General features: G+C 35.5%; 1 protein-coding gene across 3 annotated transcripts in view; it reads right to left on the bottom strand.

The window, feature by feature from the left end:
- The window catches only part of ALS2 (alsin Rho guanine nucleotide exchange factor ALS2), an 82,855-nt gene that overhangs the window by 51,884 nt on the left and 17,382 nt on the right, over nucleotides 1–13,589 (bottom strand). For all 3 annotated transcript variants that reach the window (XR_009055104.1, XM_057745663.1, XM_057745664.1), the window contains exons 5-9: nucleotides 11,415–11,772; nucleotides 8,916–9,084; nucleotides 7,886–7,982; nucleotides 4,417–4,494; nucleotides 1,511–1,693 (exon numbers count right to left, since the gene is read on the bottom strand). Coding sequence is in view for 2 of the 3 variants with exons in the window: in XM_057745663.1 (XP_057601646.1) it covers nucleotides 1,511–1,693; nucleotides 4,417–4,494; nucleotides 7,886–7,982; nucleotides 8,916–9,084; nucleotides 11,415–11,772 (885 nt within the window). In the remaining variant the exon portion in view is untranslated. The remainder of the gene's footprint in view (nucleotides 1–1,510; nucleotides 1,694–4,416; nucleotides 4,495–7,885; nucleotides 7,983–8,915; nucleotides 9,085–11,414; nucleotides 11,773–13,589) is intronic.

Raw genomic sequence — 13,589 nt, 5'->3', positions numbered from 1 at the left:
CAAAAAAACTGGAAAAGACTACAGATCAGAGCTTTTGGTTTTACTTTGATTTTTAGGGCTGGTTTACCAGTACATTGTTGTTATATACATGTATCACGATCTATATGTAACTACATCCATCTATACTATTATTCATTGCCATAATACCTTTCATTTCATCTTATACGTGGTTAAAACCACAGACACTCTAAACATACAAAGTCCAAATGATACAGACACGTGTCTCAGGACCCCTTTTTGCATGAAATAGGTGAGAGCAGAGAGGATCTCTATGCTATATGTCAAAATATCATGGATCTAGGAAATATCTTTTAAAAAGTACAACAGAAAGGGATTTTCTTTAAAAGGGGACTTTGTCATTTATTCATGACACCACTGAATAAAAACATTCAATGTCTTTTGTCACATACCCCTGTTACACTAGGCAACCAAGCTGCAGGCCCAATAGACAATTAACAGCCCATTGTAACTAAAGACACATATTGAGCCTCATCCCTTTCATCAGCCTATTTCATCCTTTATCTGGATTGTGGAATCTTTAATAAGGAATGTGGAATCAGGGCCAAGAACTACAAAGAGTCAATTAGTATGTCTGGAATAACAGACTAACATAGGCCAAGAGCCAAATCTTGGCCAGTGTTACCTTTAGCAAGAAAGATCTCTCTCCTATGTACATTCACAGCTTACATATTTGGCCAGAAAAAAAAACACAAAGGATAAAAAACAATCCATAGGATATATTATTCAGTAAGAATAAAAAATCCAGAATGTATCAGCTTTGAGTGTTAATTTCCTTGCAGAGTATCACTTTGAGTGTGTGAGTTACTGTAGTGGGGAAAAAGAAAACCAGAAACAGACCAACCGTTTTAAGTTTATGAAAAAGAGGTAAGAAGAAGGAAAGCAAAGAAATTCAGATCAAAAAGGAAAAATGAGTAAACAGTAGTACACAAAATGAAAAGCTAAGAAAAGAGGAGAAGCGATGGGAAACAGAGCACTGCTGGCGGCCTGTCAGATCTGCCACAAGCCCACCTCAGGCCCCTGCAATTTTTCCTTTCCACTTACAGTTAAAAATTCATCTATTCAATTTCTATTCTGATTCATCTCTGAGGACTCCATGAGCACAGTCGGAAAACTTTGCTGTGAAATATGTATTTTAATATCCCTACGTGAAGGTGTTAATTCAACAAATATTTATAGAAGTATTTACTATGAGGATACAGCAGTAAATGAGAGAGCCTAAAACCCCGCCTCTTCTGAATCTTACAGTAAAGGAGGGCAGACAAGAGACAAAATAAGTAAACTATATAGTGTGTGAGATGACGATATGCACTGCGGAGAGCAATAAGGCAGGAAAAGGAGACAAGGAGTGAAGGGGGATGGGGAGCAGTCTGCAATTTTAAATACATTAGTCAGAGACATTTAATAACAGGCATACATACAAATAGCAACAGAAAGAAAAGACTGCTCGTGTGTTACAGAACGTGGGCCTTAGGATCCAATTCCTGTTCACCTTACTACAGGAGAGAAGTGCTGGAGTCTTAGTACCACTGTGATCCTCTGGAAGGTTGTCACCTTCTGTCGGGTCCTGTCGGCCACTGTAACATAACCCAGGCTGGAAGTCTTCGGTATCCACTAGAAACAGGGAATAATCCTGGCCTGCAGCTACACTCCAGACTCCATTTTCACTGTTCACCTGCAACGACAGGAAGACATTGTCCGTCCAAGATGAAGGAATCAGATGGAACTCCAAAGCCACAGGAAATGGAACGTTAGGTTACTTGAACAGGTGGAGTACAAAGCCACATCTCAAGATGGCAAAACTCACCCAGCAATGTACCCAGTCAACTACAGAACAGATGCAGGAGCGAGAAGGAACCCTTGTTCAGCCTGTAAATTTAGAACTGGATTGTTTTATAAAAAACTGAAAAATTGGAATTTAAAAAGATAAAACCATAGATTTGATTTTTTTCATTGTTATTTTTGGAAGTTGCCACAGGACTCAGCTTGTACTACAATCAAAGGCTCAGAAACTTCTAGAGCCCTATTCTGATAGCTAGGTCACACCTGTGTTCATTCATATTTGCTATATGCACAAAAATCAAGGTAAAAAGAAAATCTAACAAGGCTAAATTCCATTCTGGCCAACTAAACCCATGGGTACTAAAATTGTTTTCCCACTAGGAACTCACCACCTTTCTGATGTGACTTCACTGTGTTCCAGGATGCTAAAACAGACAGGACCCCTTAAAAGCCCCATCTACGTGGATCCCCTAGACCAGGGGTGCTCAACGAGCAGTCTCTGCAGCAGCAACAGAAGCAATCATCCAGGAACATGTGAGAAATGCAAACTCAGGCCACAGAGCTCTGGGGGGTGAGACTGGACAATCTGCTTTGACAAGCTCTCCAGGTGATTCTGGTGTATGCAAAAGCTGGAGAACCACTGCCTTAAACCAATGGTTTTCAAACCTTAGGATTCCACACAGTGATTCAGGAGCCACCATGGAAAGGCAGGTGCCAGGGTTTTGCCCCCACCCACCTCCATCCTTCAACTAAAATAGTCCCACGGTTATCTGTTTTATGTAGGGGATTCTGCATAAGATTTCATTTGAAGGAAGTGTTCTGCTATGAAAACTACTGCCCCAATCTGCAGACCCAGCGCCAGCCATGACTGTATAACGATAAGCAAGAAACTTCTAATCCATTAGATTCTCTGTGTCTAGATAGGGTTCAAATCCTAGGTGATTAGGTGACTGTGTATAAGTGAATATGTGTGTGTGTGCGTGCGCATGCACGCGCACATGTGAGCAAACGCACGTGTGTCTCCACTACTTTATAGCTATCCTCTTCCAGCATGACATTGTCTTCTCAAATTCAGGCTATCCAAATAACTGACTTCCTGTTGATTTTCCAAAGAATGAATTAAAATTTTTGCAAGAGGAAAGGAGTCATCTTCTTAGTCTCTAATCAAAACTGATCAGATCTCACTCTGTCTTGACTTTAGTTCACATACTAATTAAAATGACTTCAAAATGTTTTTGTCACCCTTCCCCCAAATAAAAACCAAAATGATGATGCTGTATTTTCATATGTATGCAGCTGTTAAAGAGTAATGAAACTGAAACCTTATAACAAACTCTATTCTCTCCTGTCTGACTCTAAAATGTTAAATAAAAATTGTATTTCCAGCATCTCCATGCTATATCACAAAACTTTCCTTAATATGAATAGAGGTATGTTCTACTTTATTCAAATAAACAGAAAACAAGGAACAATGACTTGCCATATTTTTACTTGTGATAAAATATCAGAAATTGAACAGCTTACCACTAAAATGTTTTATGCTGAAAATATTTAAGATTGGAGCTATAAATAACAACTGTTTCCTAGTGTTTTATTTAGGTCTTTTCTTCCCAGTAAAATTAAGTTCACTGAAAGGAAAGGCAGCGTGTAAAGGTTTTATAACAGTGATAGACACATAATGTATATATGAGCCACTGGAATATGTATTAACTGTCGCTTATATCTGAGTCATGTTCCTGAAACTGAAGAAACTATCCTTTTTTAGTCTCTATTACTCTCAGTGCAGAGAGCACGTGTTGGGATGGGGGAGACACCAGAATCAAACTATGAATACATGAGCTCCACAATCTATTCTGTTAGGCTACCAGGCTATCACCACACCCACTCTCCACCCACAACACTCCTCCAAACAAACAAATCTTACATAAGGAGTTAATACTATTGATGAATTTTGTATTCCTGCAGGATGTTGTGGCAGGAAAAAAGGTTGAGAAAAGTCCTCCAAAACAGCATCAAAAGGACTAGAAGTTACCAATCTCTGAATAGCATTACATAAACTGAAAACAATTCACACAGCAGTATCGAAATTATCTATACTTTTAGCTTCCCTACAGAAAATTAAAAGGGTTACAAAAAGGTTTTATTACTATTACTATCTATGTGAAAACAAAACAAACCATCAAATAATTTTCTGTAAAAGTCACGCTGAAAAAAACAGTCAAACTTGAGTAAGAAGTCAGAGTAGGCATCTGTGGTACTATAAAGTTCAGAAGTCAACATCACAGTCCTAGAAACATTTGCTTTAAAAGAACTTATTCATTTTTACTTACAAAAAAAAAAATCTATGAACTAAGAAAAGAAATATAAACCAACAATCAAAAAAAGGGAATGAAGCTAAGAAAAGAAATATAAACTAACAATCAAAAAAAGGGAACATTTAGCCTGAAAAAGTGGCTTTACTTTTTTTTTTTAATTTTAATATACATCATAACAAACTTAGGTTACAAGTATACAATTCTCCTAATTTTCTAAAACAAGAAATGGAGAAATATAAAGCATTATAACTTAGAATTCTCGAATAAGTTGCTATTAAAGTTATCAAGTTCACTAAAGTACCTTTGCAAGACGAGGAACTGTTGTTGGAAAATCGGAATGCCCAAGTTGACCAAAGGTATTGCTACCCCATGAGTAAACCTATTAGAAAACCACAGGAAAGTAGGGAAGAGATGTGACTGATTTTGCATGTCAATTCTGAACTTTTATAACATATAAATACCAAGTTACATACAAATTACTTATATTAGTCTTTCCACTCTTTAGAATAACAGATATTAAGAAAATTCATTTTAAAACAAGACAGATAACGGGGAGACAGAGTACACAGGTAAGACACAGAATCCAAGGGTTAATAATAACAGTAACTAACATTTTTTAGGGGTTTATTACCCGCCAGGCATTGTTCTTAATATACTTTCTGTGTATTAATTAATGTTTCATTATCACAACAATCCTATTTTTACATATATGGAGACTGGCCCAGAGAGGTCACAAATTTCTAAGTGGCAGTGCCAGGATTTAATCCCAGGAACTATCCTAAACTGCCTCTTACAGAGAAAGTGAGTTTAAAAAATAAAGGTAAGTACCATGAAGAAAAAGTAATCATGATTCTTTACTCTGTGGATAGGAGTACTATGGAATGATTAGAAAGTCTTGTCATATATGAAGAGTCATTGTAGGAGAAATACAAGTACCTATGTTCCACTACAGACAAAAAAACAACCAGAGTACAATGACTATGTTTAATGAGAATGGTTTTGTTTATTCTGATTATAAAAGCAATTCATGATCTCTGTACAAGACTGTGACAGTATAAAGAAATAGAAAGTGAAAACCACTGATGAATCAACTACTTAAGAGGTAACTATTGATACTATCCTGTTTAGGAACATACACATATATCGATATAATTCCAGAAATTTTAATATCTACTAGATATAATGAATATACAAAAGTAAAGTGCAAAATGGAACTCTATTATCAATGCTGTTTTGTGACCTGATTTTTTTTAATAAATTTATTTATTTATTTATTTTATTTATTGGCTGCATTGGGTCTTTGCTGCTGCACACGGGCTTTAGTAGCTGCAAGCGGGGGCTACTTTTCATTGTGGTGTGCGGGCTCCTCATTGTGTGGCTTCTCTTGTTGCGAAGCACGGGCTCTAGGCACGTGGGCTTCAATACTTGTGGCACACGGGCTCAATAGTTGTGGCTCACAGGCTCTAGAGCACAGACTCAATAGTTGTGGCGCCTGGGGCTCGGTTGCTCCGCAGCATGTGGAATCTTCCCAGAGCAGGGCTTGAACTCGTGTCCTCTGCATTGGCAGGCAGATTCCCAACCATTGCACCACTTGGGAAGTTCTGACCTGATGTTTTTCATGTGATGCTCTGCACTGACATTTTTCTAGGTCAACAGTATGGAGCTACAATATTATTTATAATAACTATATAAAACTCCACTTTGGGTGTAGTTTAATTAATTACCTAATGAAGTAAATACACTTACTAATTTCTTTCCAATTATTTAACATAAAAATTACACTAAAAACCCTTGGATATACATATTAGTGTATCCATTTCTATATGATTTAATTCCTAGGCAAAGAATTTTGGGTCAATGAACAGGCACATTCTGATTTTTGATACATACCAACAAGCTGTCTTCCAGCAAAGTCCAATGTACATTCCCGCCAGCACTGAGTACCTTTTCCCCACGCCCTCTCCAACATTTGGTATTAAAAGCAATCTTTGCTGATATGATAGCTGAGAATATTTTGTTTTAATTTAAATTTGCTTACTGAGTAGCTGACCATCTTTTCATTTGTTGCTGATCATTTCCATTTTTTCTTCTATGAATGAAATACAAATGTCCTTTGACCATTTTTCTTTACGGGTCAGGTTATAACACTGTCATATATATGTTACAAATTTTTTTTCCCCGTATGTCATGTATCTTAATTTTGTTTGTGGGGGTTTTTTTGGTTTGTGTTTTGGTTTTTGCTGTGTGGGACTACTGAATTATTATGTAGATAAACATATCTTTACTTTCTAATTTCTGGTTTTAATGTCATGTCTTTTTCTACTCATAAGATTACTGAAAAAAAAATCACCAAATTTGTTCTTACACATGTAAGGTTTTTTTTTTTAACATCTACATATCTTTATTCCATCCAGAATTAGAATATGTAAAGTTATCTTAATTTTCTTCTGCAAATAAGAAGCCAGTGGTTCCAACAGTATTTAGTGAACACTCAGTTGGTTTCTCCGTGTGATCTGAAATGCCCACTTTTTATCACAGACTAAATTCTTATATAAACTGGGGTCTATTTCTATTCTACAGGTATATTTCTGTTATAATAATCTGTTTATAGTTTTAGAATCTATTTTATAAGGCTAATTCTTACTCTTCCTTTCTGTTCTTTCAGAATTTATGTGGCTCACCTCATATTTATTCTCCTAGAATAATTCTGGGAATCATTTTATTAAGTTTTAAATAATATATTGGAATATTCTGGGGATTGTACTGAATTTACACTCTACTGATTTAATGATCTAAGAGAAATGGCATTTTTGCAAAGTTGATTCTTCTCATCTAAAAATAAAATTTATCTCTCTTTACTTCTATTTTCTTTTATAACTTAGAAGAGTTCTCAAATTTATGTCATGCAGGCTCTACACTTTTCCTATTAACAATGTTCCTATTTCCTTACTACTTTGTTGTAATTATGAACAGCTTTCTTTTTCCCCTAACTATACTTTCTGCTTTACCTTATGTATATAAGAAACCTAGCAATTTTTATGTTTATTTTGTAACTTACCACCTTCCTAATTTCTTATTTTTAAGCCTTTTTGATGATTCATCATGTTAATAACAATAAATGATCATTTTCTTTCCTAATATATTTATTTACATGAGATATAATAGCTTTTTGGCTAGCCTTCTATGTGATATTTAAAATAAAGCATTTAAAGGGTTTAGAATCTTTTCTTGATTTTTCCTAAAAAGATAAAGGGATTGATGACGAATCACTATATGAATATATTTAAGAATAAGTTTAAAAAACTGCTTTCCTTAGGAGGGTTTATGTATACGGGCATGGTTTTAAATGATTCTGGAAGTCACTTTCGGGTCTCACAATTTCAAGAGAGAACTGCCTTTTGGTTTCTTAGTGTCTTACTTATGAATTTTCTTCACCAAAAAACAAAAATTTACCAATACTCTATAAAACTCTGAGTTCTATTTTTCCCTAAGAGCAAGTTATAGAAAGCTTCTTTGTCAAGTAGACCAGTGTCGAATCCAAAGTCTACAGTCATGTGTGTGACTTTAGCCAAGTTACATAATTTCTCTTAACCTCCCTTTTTTCCTCACCTGTAAAATGGAAATAATATAGTCCAATGTAACACTGAAAAGATCAAACGAGATTGTTGGCATTGTTGCCTGACACACAGCAGATACTTAATAAATGATGGTCAAATTTCATCATCTTGGCCCATGAAATTAAGATCAGCTTTTAGTAGTTTGCCTCCTACCTGGGATTTCGCAGTGAGTGCAAGAGAATGGTAACCACCTGCCTCCAGATGGATTACTTCTTTACCATCCAGACATTTTACACACAGTGGTTGAAGCCTTAAAGAAAAACATACACACACACACACACAAACTCAAAGTAAGAAGTATTCTCAGCAAGAATCATGGCCTTTCTCAAATTACAGAGTAAGCGCTTTCAAGTAAAAGTAAATATTTCAAAAGAAAACATTAAAATAAAAATACTGGATATACATTCAACCTACTCCTAAATATAAATAATTTTGAATGGTTTTAACCTAATCTTTGTCTATTAATCACTAATTAACCACCATAATTCAGAATCTGTTAAGAATCATAAAACAACTAAATGACTCATATGGCAGAGAGTATACTTAGGACAATGAAATACAACCAAAGAGGGGAGCTGTCATTTTTTTTTAAATGCATTAGTTGCTTTCACTCTGTTAAGAATAAAAGAGACATTTATATTAAATGGCTTTTTTAGATAATCATTCTATTTAACATACTTTCACAAATATCTATTGCTAATATCATAAGAGTTTCTCTTCAACAAAACTGTTTTTCCATCATGTACATGAACTGACGGTTTATTACTGTGGTTATAGTTATTTTGGTAGCAGCAGATAGACCTCTTTCAGGTAAGAACAATATATATACATACTGGTTCTTTTTTTACAAGTTAAAAATTTGAAACATTCATATGTTCCAGTAAAATACAATCTTATCCCAAACACCCCTTTCTGTATTCTAAGATGAATATACATCAAAGAAGAGATGAAAGATATACCATGGATACTTAAGTCCTTTATTGTTAGAAACAAATTCAAGACTAAGTATGACTGGGGGCGGAGGGTATTTGTTTTGTTTTTATATCAGAGTTAATGATGTATAATACTCTAGAGCTAGAAGAAACCAGATTTCCTCTATGAGGAAATAGAGATTTGAGACCCTCACAGGAGAGAGGTTATGTGTTTAAGCTAACTCCTAACAGTAAACATTGGCAGCACTCACCTAGGCAGAACATCACCATGCCCCAGCTGTCCTTCCTTCCCTTTCCCCCAGGTCCACACCTCTGTTCTCAGAGAAGGCAAGAGTGCATCTGCTTCTCCACTGTACGTAGGGGTCAGAACCACTGTTCGCGTTTTCACCCGTGCAGCTTTTCTCAAGAGCCTGGGGGAAACTGAAAACAAAGAGATCATGAGGGAATAGATGGGTGACAAAAAAGGTACCACTTTAATAAACTGTTGATTTTCAAAGAAATACACTAACATGGTATTTGTGAAGCATGTTCTGTAGGTTCTCTGGAAACTGGAGGTTAAGTAGTCAAATGAGTTTGGTAAATACTGCCTATTGCATTCTTTCCTCCCACTACCTGCTCTGTAGAGATTCACACGTGCATTAGCATGCTAATGCTGACAAGTCCTAGAATTGAAAGCCCTGTTTAAATCTGTTTAACCTTGCCCCACTTCCAAACATTTAGCCACAGAATCCTTTTCTGTATAACATTTGTTATACAGAATGCCTATGTGACATCCTATGGAACTGGTATTCTAAAGAATAAGATTAACAAAAGCAGAGTTAAAAGTTAAGCCTTTCCAAATTAAGATCTAAGTTTAAGCATACTATAAACATTGTAACAAAATATTTATTTTAGACATAAAATTTAAAAGTTTCTACAGTGAGAAAATGGTTATAAATGGGAAGTATTAAAAAGCTTTTGTACTTTGCCTGCCTACTTTAAGTTATTTTATAGAGAATTTAATCCTTTAAAAAAGAATGCTGACATCTTTTAGAGTGCTCCAAATTGTAACAAAGGCTTACAACACTGTGTAAATCTTGTACACCAATCTAGTGACAGGATGTGTTTTGAAGAAAATCATCAACTGTCACTAAGTACAGACTTAGTCACTTGGTCATTAAGTTGTGGGCCACAAAGAAAGTGATCATCACTGGCTAAGATCGCAATCTTTTCTGGTGAGTGTACCATCCACTTGTACATACAGAGACTAAAATATACCTACTTAAAGTTTCCTCAAAGACGTACTCTAGATTATTTTAAAAGAGAGGGAAAAAGAGTACATAGAAAAATTTTCTAAAGATACTTTAGGTTACTAAGTAAAATTTAACCTAATGAAATAAGTCTGTTAGTAGAACTGCATATTTCACATGGTCTAATAGCAAGACAAAAATCAGTATTCCACATTTGTGGCTCAAGGAGATCTCAAATATTATATTTATACTGAAAATACTAAAGGACATGACAGAATAAGAAAATTTGGGCCCAAGATTATCCTCCAGACTTAGCAGAATTCATGGGATACACAAACACACACACACACACGACTAGAGTTTTATCTAGTGGTAATGAGAATTAGGAGGCAGGATAGCAAAAGGGCTCAACGGCACAACAGGCAGCAGTAAGTAAGCAGAACAGGATAGGGAAAAGGGACAGAGCAGAAAAGGTAAGTTTTAGCCCAGGCTAGGATTCCTAACTTCCTAACCACTGGTTTACACCATTTTGTGCAAAGCTCTAAACTACAGCCCATGGGTCAAATACAGTCCACTGCCTGTTTTTGTAAATACAGGTTTATTGGAACATAGCTCATTTATTTATGTACTGTCTATGTCTGTTTTTAAGAAAAGCTGAATAGTTGTAACAGACTGTATGGCCTACAAATCACAAAATATTTCTCTTTAGCTCTTTATAGAAAAAGTTTGCTGGGAATTCCCTGGTGGTCAAGTAGTTAGGATTCTGCGCTTTCACTGCCGAGGTCATGGGTTCAATCCCTGGTTGGGGAAAGAAGATAAAAAAAGTTTGCCAACCCCTGGTCAGTCTAATCCAATGCTTCTCAAACTTTAACTTGCAATGCTAATCACCTTGCGGTCTTGTTATAATGTATATTCTAACTCACTAAGTTTGGAATGGAGCCTGAAATTCTGCATTTCTAATAAATTCCCAGATGCTGTTGGTGTTGCTGGTCTGCAGGCCAGTTTGATAAGCAAAAGTCTAGATGACTGAGACTGATGAACTGAGTGAGAAATGTAGAAGAAACAACTGTGTAATGTTCTCAATATTCTATGACGTTTATGGCTAATGGTTTCAGAATATGAAGTTTTCTCTTATTAAAGCTTAAAATCATCTTCACTTTAAAGTCAAGTACATTAATGCCTCGTTTATCCAATGATCACATCTGCAACTTCATCTATCTGGAGTATAGGCCCCACCTAGGACATAAGGAGGCTACTGCCACCTTCCAGAATAATCAGATAAGACTCAAAACAAGGTTCATAGGCAGAAGCAGGTTTCATGAAAAAGTGAGGTTCGAAAGTTATTTCTAAAGCAGAGAAATATGTAACTTTTAAAAAATTTACTTAATTAAATAAATTCTGACATTTGAATATGTTAGCTTTAGCAATTAGGAAAGAGAATTCACTATAACATAGCATGTGATGTCAGGAGCATCTTGGATTCACCAAAAGTCAACTCACAAAAGCTGGTTATTTCCTTACCTTGTGACAACAATCCAGGGAGAGAGAGTCTTCGGCTACCTCCCTCTGATTCTTCTTCTCTGATATCCACAAGACTTGAACTCTTCTTTCCTTGCATTGATTCCTGTTTAACCTGTTCTTCTCTGCTATCTTTCAGACCTTCTGGGCCTATGGAACTACTGCCTGCCTGAGCTCCAGGTTCACAAGGGGCTGTACTATAAAAGTTCATAACTTTCTTAAGAGACAAGGCCCCTGCTTCATATGTAGCAGCCACTCTCACACCAACAGCAGATGCACAAGAGACCACTAGACTGTTTAGGGCTGAAGTGCTTGTGGTTGGTGGGCTGTGAAGATTAGGAATTGCTTCTTCTACAAGAGGCTAAAATATACACACAGAAAAAAGTATATAAAAATATAATCCCTTATACAACAAGCAATCAATAAAAAGAAAGGGTAACATTTATCAATATTTGCAAATATAAGAATCTAAAACAACACGAGGTCTCTTCATCTCCAACCTAAACGTATCCCTTCTTGATCACGGATTTAACACATTATATGGAAATAAGTACTTGAAATACAGTTCCTTATCAAAAGTACTTCCTTTTGTTTGAGTGGTGTTTTATCATGGTATTTAAAAATAGGTCGCAGCTGCTTTTATAAAATTAAACGTAGTAGATGGGAGAGGAGAGGGGAGGTAGGGAAAACATAGTCTTTAATATGAGGTAATAGCCCTGGATGAAAGGTTGAAAAAATGCAAGTTTTATTATTGATCACTACCAGGAAAAACTACACAGATTTCTACTAAGAAATAATGAGAAAAAAATTATATTTTAAGAAGACTTTTCTTAAAATGTTTTATGAACAGCCATTTATATACGGCATACACAGGCATAAAAATAAGTTACACCTCTAAACTATAAGCCCCTAAATTATGTTCTGAAATTTATGTTCTACTGTCTCATCAAGAGTTATTTTCCATGACCCAGGGGCAAGGTAAACTGAAGAGTTACCTTTGCTCTTGCTACCATCGAGTAATGTGGTAGGTTAATCATTAAACATTTGGATCCAATGTTCTTAGTGTTATTCACAGCTATATTAGAAAGCTAACTAAAGTTTTCTGGTATCTTAGTGAAAAATCATTTAAAACATACTCGGAGAACAAACATATGGACACCAAGTGGGGAAAGCGGGGAGGGTTGGGGGGGAATGAATTGGGAGATTGGGATACCAAATTGTACACTCTAAGTATATGCAGTTTATTGTAAAAAATAAAAAATAAAAAATTGAAAAAAAAAAAAACATACTCTGAGCTGTCAAACACCATTGTTTACTAAAAAAGAAAGTCATTAGATATACCTACTAACACACAAAAAAGCTTCTGGGTTATGAGCCTAGGTCACAGTGGAAATTTTGTTTCCCACGCTATCCAAAGATCCCAAAGGTGTGTGTGTATATATTAGGTTGGCCAAAAAGTTCATTCAGGTTTTTCCATGAGATGGTGCAGAAAATCCCGAACGAACTTTTTGGCCAACTGTATAGATAGCTGGATAGATTCCTTAATTTGTCCTTAACTGAAAACCAAACCAAAAAAATTTTTAACACTGGCTTCTGATTTTCTTAAAGGAAATAATTCCTGTTCCCTTCACAGTGCCTGACGTGTAACAGGCACTCAATACATTCTGTTGAATTAAATACTTAATTCAGAAGACCTACTTCTATGGGAGGCTTTAATTAAAATATCCAACAAAATAAACAAATATACCATTTAAAAAAAGATAAATACACAGCCTGTTACTTCCTTGGTGACACAGTTCCCATGATAACTTGTTCAGAAAAATTAGCACCACTATTTCCACCCTCTGTTTACAAAGGCTCATAACAGAAGCAGTGATAGTATTTAGGGGTGACTAATTTAGGGAGTTCTTACCATTAGGTGGAGGAAGGTCAAGAAAACTCTACCTTATATAAACTTAATTGTTCTAATTGGCTCCTCTACTTAATTATATTTAACAATTCATAAAATAAGTAAATAAAACAAAAACACATGCCCAGCAATTTTGATGAAAGATAATTTTAGGAGTCCCAATCAACCAACAGTAAAATTCAATAATGAAATACGTGCTTCATTGCTAAATACTTTGGTATATTATACTTTGGTATATTTCACAAACGTGAGATATTCTTTCAGTTACA

The sequence above is a fragment of the Hippopotamus amphibius genome, chromosome 8, assembly GCF_030028045.1.
Source record: "Hippopotamus amphibius kiboko isolate mHipAmp2 chromosome 8, mHipAmp2.hap2, whole genome shotgun sequence".
NCBI lineage: Eukaryota > Metazoa > Chordata > Mammalia > Artiodactyla > Hippopotamidae > Hippopotamus > Hippopotamus amphibius.
The sequence above is the reverse complement of the archived record's forward strand: the minus strand, read 5'-3'. Positions and strand labels throughout refer to the sequence as shown.